This window comes from Lactuca sativa, chromosome 9 (genome assembly GCF_002870075.4).
Source record: "Lactuca sativa cultivar Salinas chromosome 9, Lsat_Salinas_v11, whole genome shotgun sequence".
NCBI classification, from domain to species: Eukaryota; Viridiplantae; Streptophyta; class Magnoliopsida; order Asterales; family Asteraceae; genus Lactuca; species Lactuca sativa.
In genome coordinates, this window is record NC_056631.2 from 8657523 (window position 1) to 8671794 (window position 14272).

At 34.1% G+C, this 14272-nt stretch overlaps 1 protein-coding gene across 1 annotated transcript; it reads left to right on the plus strand.

Annotated features, from left to right (window-relative positions):
• The first annotated feature begins 4192 nt into the window (after positions 1 to 4192).
• LOC111921700 (uncharacterized) lies at positions 4193 to 4782 on the plus strand. Its single transcript, XM_023917286.3, has 2 exons — positions 4193 to 4514; positions 4618 to 4782. The coding sequence occupies exons 1-2, from the start codon at positions 4280 to 4282 to the stop codon at positions 4635 to 4637; spliced, it is 255 nt and encodes an 84-aa protein (XP_023773054.1). The 5' UTR covers positions 4193 to 4279; the 3' UTR covers positions 4638 to 4782.
• The last annotated feature ends 9490 nt before the right edge of the window (positions 4783 to 14272 follow it).

A 14272-nucleotide genomic window follows, 5' to 3' on the forward strand; every position in this document is an offset into this window, starting at 1 on the left:
CAAAAAACACTAAGTTTTCATTTTTTTTTTCGATTTTGACACTAAGTTTAATTTTTTATTTCAATTTTGACACTACGTTTTATTTGTTCCAAATCGAACACCATTTTTTCCAATTTTGTTCAATGTTGTTAATTTTCTATTTGAAACCGTATAAATATTTTTTTTAATACATTTAAACTGTATAAATATGTTTTTTTCATTTTAAAACCATAGTTTTGTATAAATACATTTTTTTAACACTCAAACAATATTTTTATGTATAAATATGTATTAGTTATATAAAAATTGTATTTTATATTAAATATGCAACTTTAAAATGTGTTTGGAGGTTTGAAGGCGTGTAGTCGATCAAAACTCGGATATCAACTTTGCAACTCATCAAATTTTTACATCTTATTAGAAGCTTATGGTTAGTTTGATTCTCATGCTATAACTAATGCTTTGAATGTAAGAAAAAAAAACACCTTGTATTTAAATAAAAATATGGTTTTTAAACGAAAAAAATATATTTATATAGTTTAAAATGTAATAAAAAAAATATATTTATACGGTTTCAAATGGAAATTAGACAAAATTGAACAAAATTTGATAAATGATGTTCGATTGGAACAAAAAAAACATAGTGTCAAAATTGAAATAAAAAACTAAACTTAGTGTCAAAATCGAAAAAAAAATGAAAACTTAGTGTTTTTCGTTGAAAAAAAATCAATTTTGACACGTCAGTATATCATGTCAACATGCCACGTCATCAAAACTGACACGTCATCATGCCACGTCAGCATGTAACCTGGTTAACCGGTCAAGTGGTTAGAATTGTAACAAATTGGAAAACCTTGTGTCAAAATTGACACAAAAAAAACACGGTGTCAAAATCAAATTTCTGTGTAAAAAGAGTGTTTTTTGTGTCATTTACCCTTATCAAAATATTTCTTTTGGTATGCGAACAATTCACAATTTGTGATTAAACATATATTTGTTCTAGATTTTTTTCAATTAAACGAACATATGTCCGATAAATAGATTTTGTTATTTCAGTTTTCCTTCTATTAGGTTTCTACTACTTAATCATCTTTATCTTCCTATATTTTTTTAACTCATTGCGAATTTACAAATGATGGTATTATAAATATACTTATGCTTATGTCGAATGTTGAATGTCAAATGTCGATGCCGAATACTGAATATTGAATGTAGAGTCGTATGTGTCTCTTGAAATGTATGTCTATTGAGTGATGCCATTCTTTTTGACAATCTTATAATATCACTATCTTCATTTATTCGTGTGGTTCGCTCAAATTAAGACTAATGTAATGGTCACGAATAGTCAGTAGACCGTGAATCTTTAGATATTCCCCTTACAAGATTTATGTATATGTTGCAAATGGAAGATGGTTGATTAAATTCTTGCGAATAATACAGAGTATTACAAGAATTTAACGGAAATAAATAATCTTGTGATTGCCATTATGTGTATGCCTACCGGTTTCATTTTATAGAAAAAACAAATTCGTGACGTGGATGACTTTTTTAACGGACTTGGTGGTTGTTTTAAGTTCTTTGGTAAAAATGGCCATATCAAAATATAAAAATTTAATATATAGGAATTTGGGTTTTTTTCCAAAATAGACCCTACATTTATGGTTTTTTCCTAATTAAACCAAAAGTTTTATTTTTTTTTCCCAAAAATACCTTATTTTTTTGGTTATCCTTGTTATTTAGGTGATATAATCGGTATCATCAGTTTCCATTCGCTACCTACGCTTCAAGAGACCCAAATTAAATATGCAAAATTAGGGCTTTTCCATAAATCACCACCACCGTCGACGGTGACTACGTTTGCACTGCCTGCTGCTCCAACGCACCCAACTGTAACTGATGATGGTCTATTCCACCTCTGTCACTGTCGATTCACGCTCTTCGCCCTCACATTCAACCTTGGCTAACGCCCCTTTCTCCCCCTCCTCCATCTCTCTCTGCTTCGTGAACCCTATGAGTGTTCAAAATAAGATCCAAGCTGCAAAATTGCAATCGGTTTGTGTATATCCAACTCTCTCTCATATTTATGTATCGTGATTGTTTATTGGCGGCTTGATAACTACTTGACAAGCTTGCTAACTACTTGACAAGCTTGCTAACCTTGACAAACACTCAAATCTATTCAATTAAATGACATAGACGCAACCTCCTGTTTCGGTTGTCAAAATAGTGATTAACATCTTGAAGAATTTTTGTTAGTTAATGTTTGTCTTGTTCTATATTTCTCTTCAGCATATAACTTATTGGCCCGACCTTCCAAACAAGCGATTGACCTTCTCTTAGATGTAACAGTTTCGTAATTTTATCCTCTTTTATTATGAATCAAGAGTCCTAATTGTTTTTAGTTATTTTTCCATTTATGTTTTATACATAGAAATTAAAATTTGAAGAATGCTTTTGAGTACAAATATATGCAGCAAAGCAATTGCTACAGGATTCCCAGGGTTAATAATGTTGAACAGTTCTGTATTGTAATGGTATTATATCCATAAATTTGAATAATTAACATTTTTACACTCTTATTTTATTAAAAAAATATCATTTATTCATTTTCACATTTGATTTGTTGTAGGACGCTTTGTTGTTCATGTTGGCAACGTTTGCAACAGTTTTGTGGCTGTGAAATGCTTGTAATAATTTTGTGGTTGGAAAATCTAAATCTTTTACTTGTTGATGATGAAAGATGTGGAACTTGGGATTCGTGAAGGTAGTACATATATTTGGGCATTATACTTGACATCATTTATCCATTAAGAAATTCTACTTTAATTTATTAACATGATGTCAATGAAAGTTGAGATGACAAGTTGTAGTTGCATTTATCTAAGTAATTAGCAGTGAATAGTTCTTGATGGGGTAATTTGGAGCTAACATATAAGTTTTTTTGGTTCACCGACAAAAACCTTTATGTTACTAATTTGTTTTGTTTGCAGTTTCTAGTTATAGTCTTGCTCTAAACCCTTCGGTGACACTTGCTTGGATCAGGAAGAGTTCTGGTGGCACCTAAGTGGTAGGACGATTACCTAATAAGCATGAAAGTAGATTAGCTTACTTATTATTTGAATTTCTAGATAATGTTTTTTTGCAATATGAATTATAAGTTAGTTGTTAGGGTTATGTATTATATAAACGTAACTAGTTTTGTTAATAAAGGTTTTGGAAAATTAAGTCATCATCTTCTCTCTTTCTTCTGTCGGCACTCACTCGAAGAGTGTAGGTGATTTACTTGTTTTGATCATATCATGATGTTTTTGAAAGAGTACCCTCTCTATTCTTTAATTTCTATTCTTAACTCATCTAACTTATTTTAAAATGAAGTTTTAATTAAATTATATTACATTAACGTCACTACTTCATCGATAAATGTTTTCTAGAAAGTTGTTATAAATGATGCATTTTTAAATCTTTTATTGTTGAGTCTTAACCCCCAATATGGCTAGTTAATGAGAAATGTACAAATCTAGTTCATAGATGTTACTTAGGACCATAGCGATGAGGGTTCAAATTCTTGATTCTTCGAACCATAAAAAATTTAGACAAATAACATTACTCAAATAGAGAATCGAAATAATCATCCAAATCCAATGAAATACGGCTTTTAATGACCACATAACATTTCATGGAGACAACTTGATAAAGTAAAAACAATAGTATTTGAGATTAATTTGAAAAAAAAACATACACACATTTTAGGTCTAAACAGGAAAAAAAATACAAAATGTAAGGCCTTTTATGAAAAAAAAAAAAATCAGTCAGTTTACCTGTTGGTGACCAAAATAACAAGTTTCCGGTAAACTTTGGGTCTTTTTCGAAAAACTAAAAGTTTTAGGTTTATAAAGAAAAAAAAAGTCAAAATATAAGGTTTTTTTTTTTTTTTAATGGAAATAACCCTAGGAATTTTTGTGAATAACTCTTTTGAGGGTTATCACGAGCTTCAAAAAAAATTCTTATATATTCTTAAAGTCTATCACTAGTGTTAGGATTGCCAAAAAAATTCTTTATTAAAATATGACCAAACGTATGTAGATTTCTACGATTCTACAAACAAAACCACAAAAATGTCCACGTTTTGAGGGTTATCACGAGCTTCAAACAAAACAATTCTATATATACCAACTCAAACCCTCTCATCGATTCACCTCGAAAAACACAAGCAAGAATCGAGGCACTAAACATTTTTTTTATATATTCAAATTAATTCTATTTAAATTTTAGTTTTAATTCTTATCTGGTAGGATAAAAGATGGCATCTACGAAAGTTGTTGGAGTGGTTCTCCTGTGCCTAATCATGATCTTGCATTTGCACGTCAACAACGCCCAAGACACCGCCCCAGCCCCTGAGGCCCAAGACGCCCGCCCGGAGGTCCAAGACAGTGATAAATGTTATACTGATTGTGAGAAATCTTGCATAGATGAAGGAAATGCTCGTTCTTTTTGCATGTTGAAGTGCGAGAAAGAATGTCGCAAAGGACATATAGGTATGTATTTCATTTGTTTATAATTATTTTGGTTGATTTATATGTTTCATTTCAATTTTTTTTTTTTTTACTGATTTACTATTATATTCTTTAATGTTTGCAGCTAGACGTTTTAGCAGATGATTCATTAAAACCTAGACGTGTTCAAGAATCAAGAACCGTGTATACTTGTGTATATTATTTGTTATTTTGGAGGAAGCTTGTATTATTGTCTTTTTTCATTCTTCCAACAGTAAATATAATTTATGATCTTATAAATAAAATTGTTTCTTCCAGTTTCTTCTTTCATGATTACCTTGTTGTTACATATATATTTTTTTCTCATGCCCTTCATTTGAAAATCTAGTTTTTTGTTTGTTGCTCAAATGATTTTTTTTCTTGATGTTAACAACTTGTATACTAAAAGTTTTTGGCAAATACAAATGTAAATCTGTCAATATCATTAATGGTCAACGATCTCTTAGCTAGGTGGTTTAGTGGTAAAAGTGTTTGGCATCCAACGGAATTACACCAAGTTTTGTAATTATCAGCTCTTCGATGACCACCTGCCTCGGCCCTCGAGGAAGGTTTGTGCGGTTCACAAGGTTTGTATGGTATCACATGAACCCGCGGAAGTTTTCCCTTAAGTCAATAAAATTTACCCTTGTTACCCATAACAAATGATCATAAAAGGGAAAAACGGATCGGATAGTGGTTGAAAACCTAATAACTCAACAAACAATTTTCAAACCCAATCCCACACATCCCTTAAGTGGCACAAAAATAAACTTCATGATGAATTGCTTTGCTTTTTTCAAAATCGATTTTACCAACCTAGAAATCGACCGGGGTTTACCAATACATGGATTTTGCACGGAGGATTTTAATCGCATACCTATAGACATACCTAAGGTGGTGTTATAGATGGTCTATTTTGACATTATATGTCTTTCACCTCTTATCATTCTTTTTTTTAACACTTTTAATATTTACAATGTACGCTAAAATATCAAATTTATAATAGTGGCACCTGAATTAATGGAATACTTATACGTTCTGGTGGACTTTTTGGTTAATTGCAATTTATAATTTATATTTCTAATAATTATAGTCCTTTAATTTTTATATGATTACATTAATTTTACAGTGATAAATGATTTAAAATGAAAATATATTTTTCGATTTGTATATATTTGATCATTGAGTTATTTTTTTCGTTCATACTTACTCATTCAACTTGTTAAACTATAAACATTCAGTTCTTATGACCGGTTACTTTTAAATAAACCGAAAAAATGACTTAGTAGGATAATATATTTATCACTTTGTACACATTTAATCTTTATTATATTCTTACATACTCAGTAACCAAATATGTACAAATCAAATAATATATTATCATTTTAAGTCATTAACCTAATTTTATAATATAATATTTTTGTCTTTATTTAATATATTAATTTTTTATTATATTTTTTTATATATTATTATAAAATACCTTTTTTCTATATATTGTTATAAAATATGTTTTTTTTACTAGTTGAAAAGCAGGACATTACACATAATGTATTTGCGTTTTCGTAGGAAAATTTGAAAAAAAATTATAGACTACAACGAAACAGCAGACGATGTACAAAACAACATGCAAGTTAGCATCGTCTGCAGTTTCAGTGGCTAGTTTTAGATAGAGACTAATTTTTAATTGGGGAAATTATCACTTTAGCCCAACTATCTTTCGTATTTTGGTTTAAATGATCTCTCGTGGCTATTTTTTTGCTTTTAAATGACTTGTACTTGTAAACGACCGGTTACTTTTGTAACGTGCTGTTTCAAATCGTTTTCCATTACGGGGTGGTGATCCCAGCAGACAATTCGTCTAATGAACTACATACTTCAGCTAGCTCGTCAAGTATCCATCGATGTACATTAACACCAAGATGGTTCATGTAGACATGAATTACACAATCATAAGCATACCCTACTTCGATGAACTCCTAGTAGTTTAAATTATTAGCTATTATCCTTAATCCATCATGGAACGCAATATCGGGCATGCAAAAGTAAACATTCAAACATAACTCATTAGCGAATCTTTGTTGTTCTTGTCCATTCCAGCAAAATTGATATCAAACATTTGCTCTGCTCCATCTGAGTAACAAATAGCAGGGTACCTCGTAAAAATTCAAGCAAAATAGAGATCTGTCTTCATGTAAACATCCATAGCAATGATTATGTTGGCCGATTTGAGCGATGAGGAGTTTAAGAAACGGATTCGAGTGAAGAACGGTTTGAGAAAATGATTGTAGAATAACGTAGATGAAAATGACAGTGCAATAGGGTTTAAAAGGATATTAGGTTTCATTTACTCACACACATGTGACAATGACATGACATCTTTAATCTACTTGGCAATGACGTGGCATAAATAAAGATCCTAGTAGGATGGGTGTGACCGGTTGCACCCTTCAATTGTTAAAATGTGACATTTTAACCTATAAAATTACAAGTACAAGCCTTTGAAATGCAAAAATATCACGAGGGACCATTTAAACTAATATACGAAATAGTTAGGCTACAGTAACAATTACCCTTTTAATTGTTTTTCACAAAATCATTGAAAAAAGACTTGATTTGTAATTTTCTCAAAAAAAAAAAATGAATTTTAAACCTATATATTTCTTATCTACTCAAGTGAACGTAATTAATTACATGGGTAGTTGAAATTATAGACCTTTATAGAATAAAATATGATATTTAATAACACATATATCTTTTATTATAAATTTATATGTTAGAAATCAATTTAGAAATAAACAAAATACTAAAAATGATAAAAATATACAAACAATATTTAGAAACTAAATAAAATGGTTTATATAAATTTCGTAGAAATCCGACTCCGTATGAATTAGATATGATTTTCATTAGATATAAAAGTCAGTCGCACACAAGAAATGTGTGACGTAAAAAGCTACGAGGAGAATGGTTGACTTTTAGCTAAAGTCGCCTAAAGGAAAATCATAGTACTCTTTATCTTCCGTTAGCGAAATTTTCGTACAAAAATAGTTATCATGCCAGCATTTATCGACCTCATTTTGAGATGCTCTATGTGAGGAAATGCAAGACCCCGATATATTGGGGTGAGGTTGGTCAACGAGTCATGGGGAGTACCGAAGTGGTACTCAAGACTACCGATTTGATTCAGCAGGTTCGGAGTAGACTTCAGACAGCTTAGAGCCGGTAGAAGAGCTATGCCAATAAGAGCCGATCAGACCTGTAGTTTCAGATTGGGGATATGGTTCTACTAAATGTATCACTTTGAAAAGGTGTCATCCGATTCAGGAAGCGGGGCAAGCTAGTCCTCAGGTATATCAGTCCCTTTAGGGTTGTAGTATGGGTAAGCAGGGTAATGTATTAGTTGGATCTTCCAGGGAAACTCAGTCAGATTCATAGTACTTTTCACGCCTTTTAGTTGCGGAAGTGTTTGGTCGATGATTCCGCAGTGGTTCCATTGGAGGATATTTAGGTGGACGGCCGACTGAACTACACTGAGAGACCGGTTGTGATCCTTGATAAGAAGATGAAGACCTTGAGGAACAAGGTTGTTGAGGTGGTAAAGGTGTAGTGGCAACACCGCAAGGGTTCAGAATGGACGCGGGAACTGGAGGACGATATGATGACGCATTACCCAGAGTTATTTCTGGCAACGGACTTCGAGGACGAAGTCTGATTCAAGTGGGGGAGAATTATAGTTCCTGAGTCACCATTTATGAAATTAATCTATTATTCTTTTATTTCAATTAAAAGGTGGTAAAGAGTTCATGAGTACGTTGTGCGTACTCCTTGCATGCGTGTCATCGGGGTGATCCCGATGTACGTTGTGTAACGCTCGTGTTTCTAGGCTAGGCATTAATATTGATGTAATAGTCTAGGTTAACCTTTGTAATTTGTTTTGAAATAATAGAAATGTATTATTTGAGTATTATGTGTTTTATGCTTAACTGTGTGACTTAAATGAATTAAGAACAAGAATAAGCGTAATAATGAAATATTAGATAAGCCCGATACCTATGAAAGAAGTTGTAGTGGTCCTGACGAGGATTTCGAAATTATAAAGAATGCCGAAATCCGAGTTATAACGAAGAAGTTATGACCTGTCGAAGTTTCGCGACAGAACCGGCACGACACTGTGTGACATAAATAGTAAATTTACGATAGAGTGATATTTAGTCTTAGTGATATAAAAGAAAGTTGTAGAATACGCTAAACCAAGAGCATACATAAGAAAACGTCTAAATCTGATTTCGTATGAGGAAGTTATGATTTTTCGAAGTTTCGACTTAGCAGTATGCAGCCGAAAGTTCAATTATGAGATCGAGTGATTTCTAGTCGAAACAATCTAAACGAGAATCGAAGATCTTGTCGATAGTAGTCTAACGGTAAAAAGACAGACGAAAACGGACTTCAGAACAAGTGGTCTGATGACGAATGCAATGAACTATGCAGGATCGAGCACAGGACGTGAGCATTTGAGGTTCACGACGTGAACCCAGAAAATCGACCCTATAAATAGAAACTGAAGGGCAGCCGGCCATGGTTGGTATTTCACTTATTCTCTCACTCTCTACACCCTCTCTAGCCCTCTTGAAGCACCCCCGAAGCCCCGGTATCGTCCCGACACCCGAAGCCAGTCCTGAAGCTCCGAAGATCCCGAAAAGAAAAAAGTTTTAAGCCAAAGCTCTGCCCGCGAGAAGCCCGGTGTGTGAAGATATCTCGGTTTCATCGAAGAATACTACTTGAAGAGCCGTAGTGTTGTCTGATAACTGTCTTATCAAGTGTGTGTATATTCATTTTCTTCTAACACATAGATACGAAGTATTCTCTATAAAATACATGTTATGTGTTTATATATTATTTGTTTATTTGAAATAAGTGTTGAATGAATATTTTATACACGTTTTACGTTGTATATGTATTTTTATCTACATTTATGTTGGGTGACAACATGGGTAGATAGTTGATGTGTGATTAAATAAAATGATGAGAGACCTCGATGTTGTTGCTGATCCAGTCATCTAGCGGAGTTTCGATGACGACCACAGACTTTTCTAGACAGTCTAATGGAACGCTGGCAGGCTCGCCACCTGTAGGTGTTAATGAACTTGGGTGTTCATTTTCTGTACTCCATCCCCCACATGGTTGCCTTATTTGACATAAATTGCTGGGAAACCCCCATAGCAATGTTGTCGCCCCGAAGAAAATCCTTAGATTAGGTCCCTTGTGATAGTTGTTTTAGGGACGTAAAGTGAGGATAATGGGAATGGGTAATCGGGTTATTGTTGTTTGATAAAATTAATAAATTTATTTATTGTGGGATGAAAACCCTATATACTCACTAGGCTCCCAAGCCTGACCCACTCAGTTTTCTTTGTATTACAGGTAGTGGCCTAGAGCATAAGTTGGATGATTGATCAAGATATTTTGGATTATAGACCAGTAGTTGTAAATAACTGTTGTAAGGTCTATTTTGTACTATTTATGCTTTTGGTCTATATCAGAACATGACATCCCGATATTTTGTTATATAATGAAAATACATTTCTTTAAGAAATGCTTTGATAAATTTTTATCATATTTTGTTTTGGGAACAAATTCCGCAACTCTTTTAATCAAATGATTACTCTGAATTACTTTAAAAGCATAAATTAAATCAGTCTTTTCTGGTCATGAAATTAGTTTAAGCGAACTAGGAATTTGTAGGGTTTCTAGACTTAAACTTAGAATGGTAAGTAAAGATTGTGAGATGAGTGTTTGTCATATTTTATACACGAGCACTAGTTTATTTTAGCAAAGATGCCTAAAATGCTTTTATATGCTAAATGTTATATGTTTTCCATATATGATATTATTTGTTCAGATCTACAGTTTGTTTCCAACCGGATCTGGAGACCTTATGTGTTTAGGATTCTAAGTGTATGACTACGGTATTAGAACTAGCATGTAAATGTTTCGGAGTGATAAGGATGATTTAATTATCTATCATGAATGAGGATCTAAATTTACTTTATTCGGTGTATAGATCAAATATGGTGAGAACCAGAATTGGAGTTGGAAACGAAAACGAAAACAGGAATCAACCACCTGTGATTGAGCAAGTGGCTGTTGCAGCAGAAACACCTGAGCCAATGAAAATGTGTGGGGTATAAGCGATGATCCAAATGATGTTGGATCGTCAAATGGAAGAAACTAGACGTCTGCTTCAGCTGAATCGTGAAGAAATTTCAATGCCGATTGAACAGCCCGAGTTGAATGAAGGGCAGTTGGAAGGAGGTAACTTCAGTGGGATTGTTGGTCAAGCTAACCCACCGTTAGTTAGACAAAACAACCAAGATGGAGGAAATGATGGACTTGGATGAAAGTACAAAGACTTTTTGACTTGCAAACCATTGACCTTCACTGGAAAAGAGGATCCGATCGGAGTCATGGATTGGATCTCGGAAATGGAGCTAGCCTTCATGACAAGTGGTTGCAGAGGCAAGTTGCAGACCACGTTCGCCGTACGTCAGTTCAGAGGTGGAGCTGTTTATTGGTGGAACACTCTGGGGAAGACTTTGAGCCCTAATGAGCCACTGCAAATGACTTGGGCAGAGTTCTTGGTGCAATTCAAGCGAAAGTTCTGCTCAGCCCAAAATCTACTAGAGTTGGAGAACAAATTTCTGACATTGAAAAAAGATAGCATGTCATTTGATGAATACACTAATGTCTTCACAGACAAGATGGAGTTTGCTTTGCACATCGTCCCAGTTGAGCTGACAAAAGTCGACCGGTACGCAAAGGGACTCCCATAGGAGTATGCAGTGCCAATACATTAGGCACCTACTCTAGAGGCAGCTATTTGGGCTGCCAAGTCTGTTGAGGATATGATCAAGGGGAGAACCGCCAACAAGGTTGAAGTTGGCGAAAAGAGAAACTTTGAAGGAACTTTAGGTTCCAATAAGAAAAGTAAATTTTTGAAGTCTAATTTGAAGAAGTTTGGAGGAGGAGGAGGAAGAGTCGAAGTGAAATGGTGTGAAAAGTGCAAGAGAAAGTAACTTGCTACAAATGTGGAAAAACTAGGCATTATGCCAATGAGTGTCCGTCCAACATGAGGATGTGTTTTGGATGTAACGAAGAAGGGAACATTTTGAAAGACTGTCTGAAAAAGAAAGAGGCAGCAAAACCCAACATTCCACCAAAACCGAAGGCGAGAGCCTTTCTGATGACACTTGAAGCTGTGAAAGATGAAGCTGATATCGCTTCAGGTACCTTTCTCGTAAACGAATTTCCTGCCAAAATTTTATTTGATTCTGGATCCAACTACTCCTTTATTTCGCATGAATTTCGTAGAAAACTGGCTTTGCCTATCGATAGACTAGATAATGCTTTATTAGTCGAAGTTTCTAGTTGCAAGTTTGTACCTGTTAGCTATCTTATAAAAAACAAATTCACTGATTTCAATGGGAATAAGTTCCACAACAAATTATTTCCTATTGAGCTAAATGGTTTTGACATCGTGTTGGGAATGGATTGGCTTAGCACCAATGATGCCTAAATATTGTGCCGAAAGAAGATAGTGAAGGGTTTTGAGCATTCTAACACTCTTATGGTGTACATGCAACCCTAGAAACCTTGGATCTATGTTTTATCTATGATACATTCAAAAAAAAATTTCCAAGGTTTATATCCTATCTAGCATACATGGGAAACTTTTAAACATAAAATTAAGAATGAAAACATACCTTGTGAGCCTAGCACCTCAAGTGTGATGCCTCAAATGTATCACACAACACCAAATGCACTTGGAACAACTTAGAGAGAGATGGAGAACACTTAGAAATCGGCTAACCCTCACTTGTCCTACTTAGTGGCCGATTTTGGTGAACAAAGTGATGCTTATATAGTGTGTTACAATTAGGGTTACACCATGCAAAGCCTAATTGTCATGACTTTTCATTTCCATGAACCATGGGTTCTATAAACACTATGGAGCATCCATGGAGCATCCTATGGGTTTTAGCCCAACTTGATAATCCATGAAGCATTAGCCCACTATATAAGTATGGATGATTTACACAATCAACCCATATATTTAATTAGTCTTCTTTTGATCACTTAATTAATTCCAAATTAATTCTTGATCAATACTAATTAAATAATACTATTAATATATTAGAACTTATAATATATTAATAAAACTTAAGTGTTATTTCTCTCATTTTAGTCTATCCAAATGCATGATGCCATGCAACCCAAATGGACCATGCTAATCGGGTCAAGTACATTCCAAAAATAGTTATGAACTTAGACACCTAATTCAACAGATAATAAGGGTATATCCTCCTAGGAAGGAGTCATTTAAGGTGTACGGGGACAAACGCAGAGTGAATTCTGAAATCATCTCCCTGATGAAAGCCAGAAAATGTTTGTCCAAAGGATGTGCATCATATTTGGCATTTGTGATTGATGAAAAGAAGGAGAAAAAGGATATGCAAAGCATTCCTGTGGTGTATGATTATCCGGAAGTATTTCCTGAAGATCTTCCTGGATTACCACCTGATCGAAAAGTAGAAATCTGTATCGACTTGTTTCCAGGAACCACGCCCATAGCAAAAGCACCTGACCGACTAGCGCCAACAGAGATAAAGGAACTTATGACACAACTTCAGGAATTATTGGACAAAGGTGTCATTAGACCTAGTTCATCGCTGTGGGGAGCTCTGGTGTTGTTCATAAAGAAAAAGGACGGGAGTATAAGAATGTGTAGTGATTACAGAGAGCTGAATAAGGCAACAATAAAGAATAGATATCTATTTCCAAGGATTGATGACCTGTTTGATCAACTACAAGGTTCAAGATATTTTTCCAAGATCAGCCTAAGGTCAAGATATCATCACCTGAAGGTGAGAGAGCAGGATACCGAGAAGACTGCATTCAGAATAGGGATGAGAATTTGGCCCGAAAACCCGAACCGAACCGAGAACCGAACCGGATTAGACCTGAATAAGCAATTCGATTCGGTTTTCGGGTATCTATATAAGGCTTATTCAGTTTTCGGGTTATTCGGTCCGAGTTACCCGAACAAGGGCTTATTCGGTCCAAAGAACCGAACCAAATATGACGAGTCGTTTTTTTCCTTGCACAATTTATGTATTCGGTTCTGTGATCATCACAATTGATCCCAAAAAAACCAAATCGAAGATCATTACCCACTTAATACACCAAATCGATTCGACTACTTCCATATTGATGATTGCGACAATTTTGTTTGATCGACAGTTGCTGATTGCGAATTGCTCCTTCTGACAATCTGTTTTGATCGACAATTGCTCCTTGCGACATTAGTTTTTGATCGACTTCCGTACTTCAAACTTCTGTGAATCATCTCCTCATCTTGTTTTCTAGTTTCTACTCCATTCAATTCATGGAAAATTGGGTTCCAAATCAATAAACACAAGTAAGAATTTGTATCTTAATCTACTACTCAATCTTTCAATGTGTTATTATGTATGTTACTCATTGAAAATTGGATGTGTTAATCTACTACTCAATCTTTAAATGTGTTATTATGTATGTTATCAATTGAAATTTAAATGTGCTATGTTAACAGTTAACTTTTTTTTCTATAAGTCCAAGCAATGGGGACTTTGACCTTGAATAAGAGAATTTAATGAAAACAACCATATATGTTCTTTTACTTGTTTCATTCCATATTGATGAAGTTATTCGGGTTATATACTTAT

Bases quoted from the DNA above. Each gene is read 5' to 3' on its own strand.
- LOC111921700 (XM_023917286.3), top strand. From the start codon at position 4,280: ATGGCATCTACGAAAGTTGTTGGAGTGGTTCTCCTGTGCCTAATCATG. The intron at 4,515-4,617 runs GTATGTATTTCA...TAATGTTTGCAG, and splicing joins ATGTCGCAAAGGACATATAG to CTAGACGTTTTAGCAGATGA.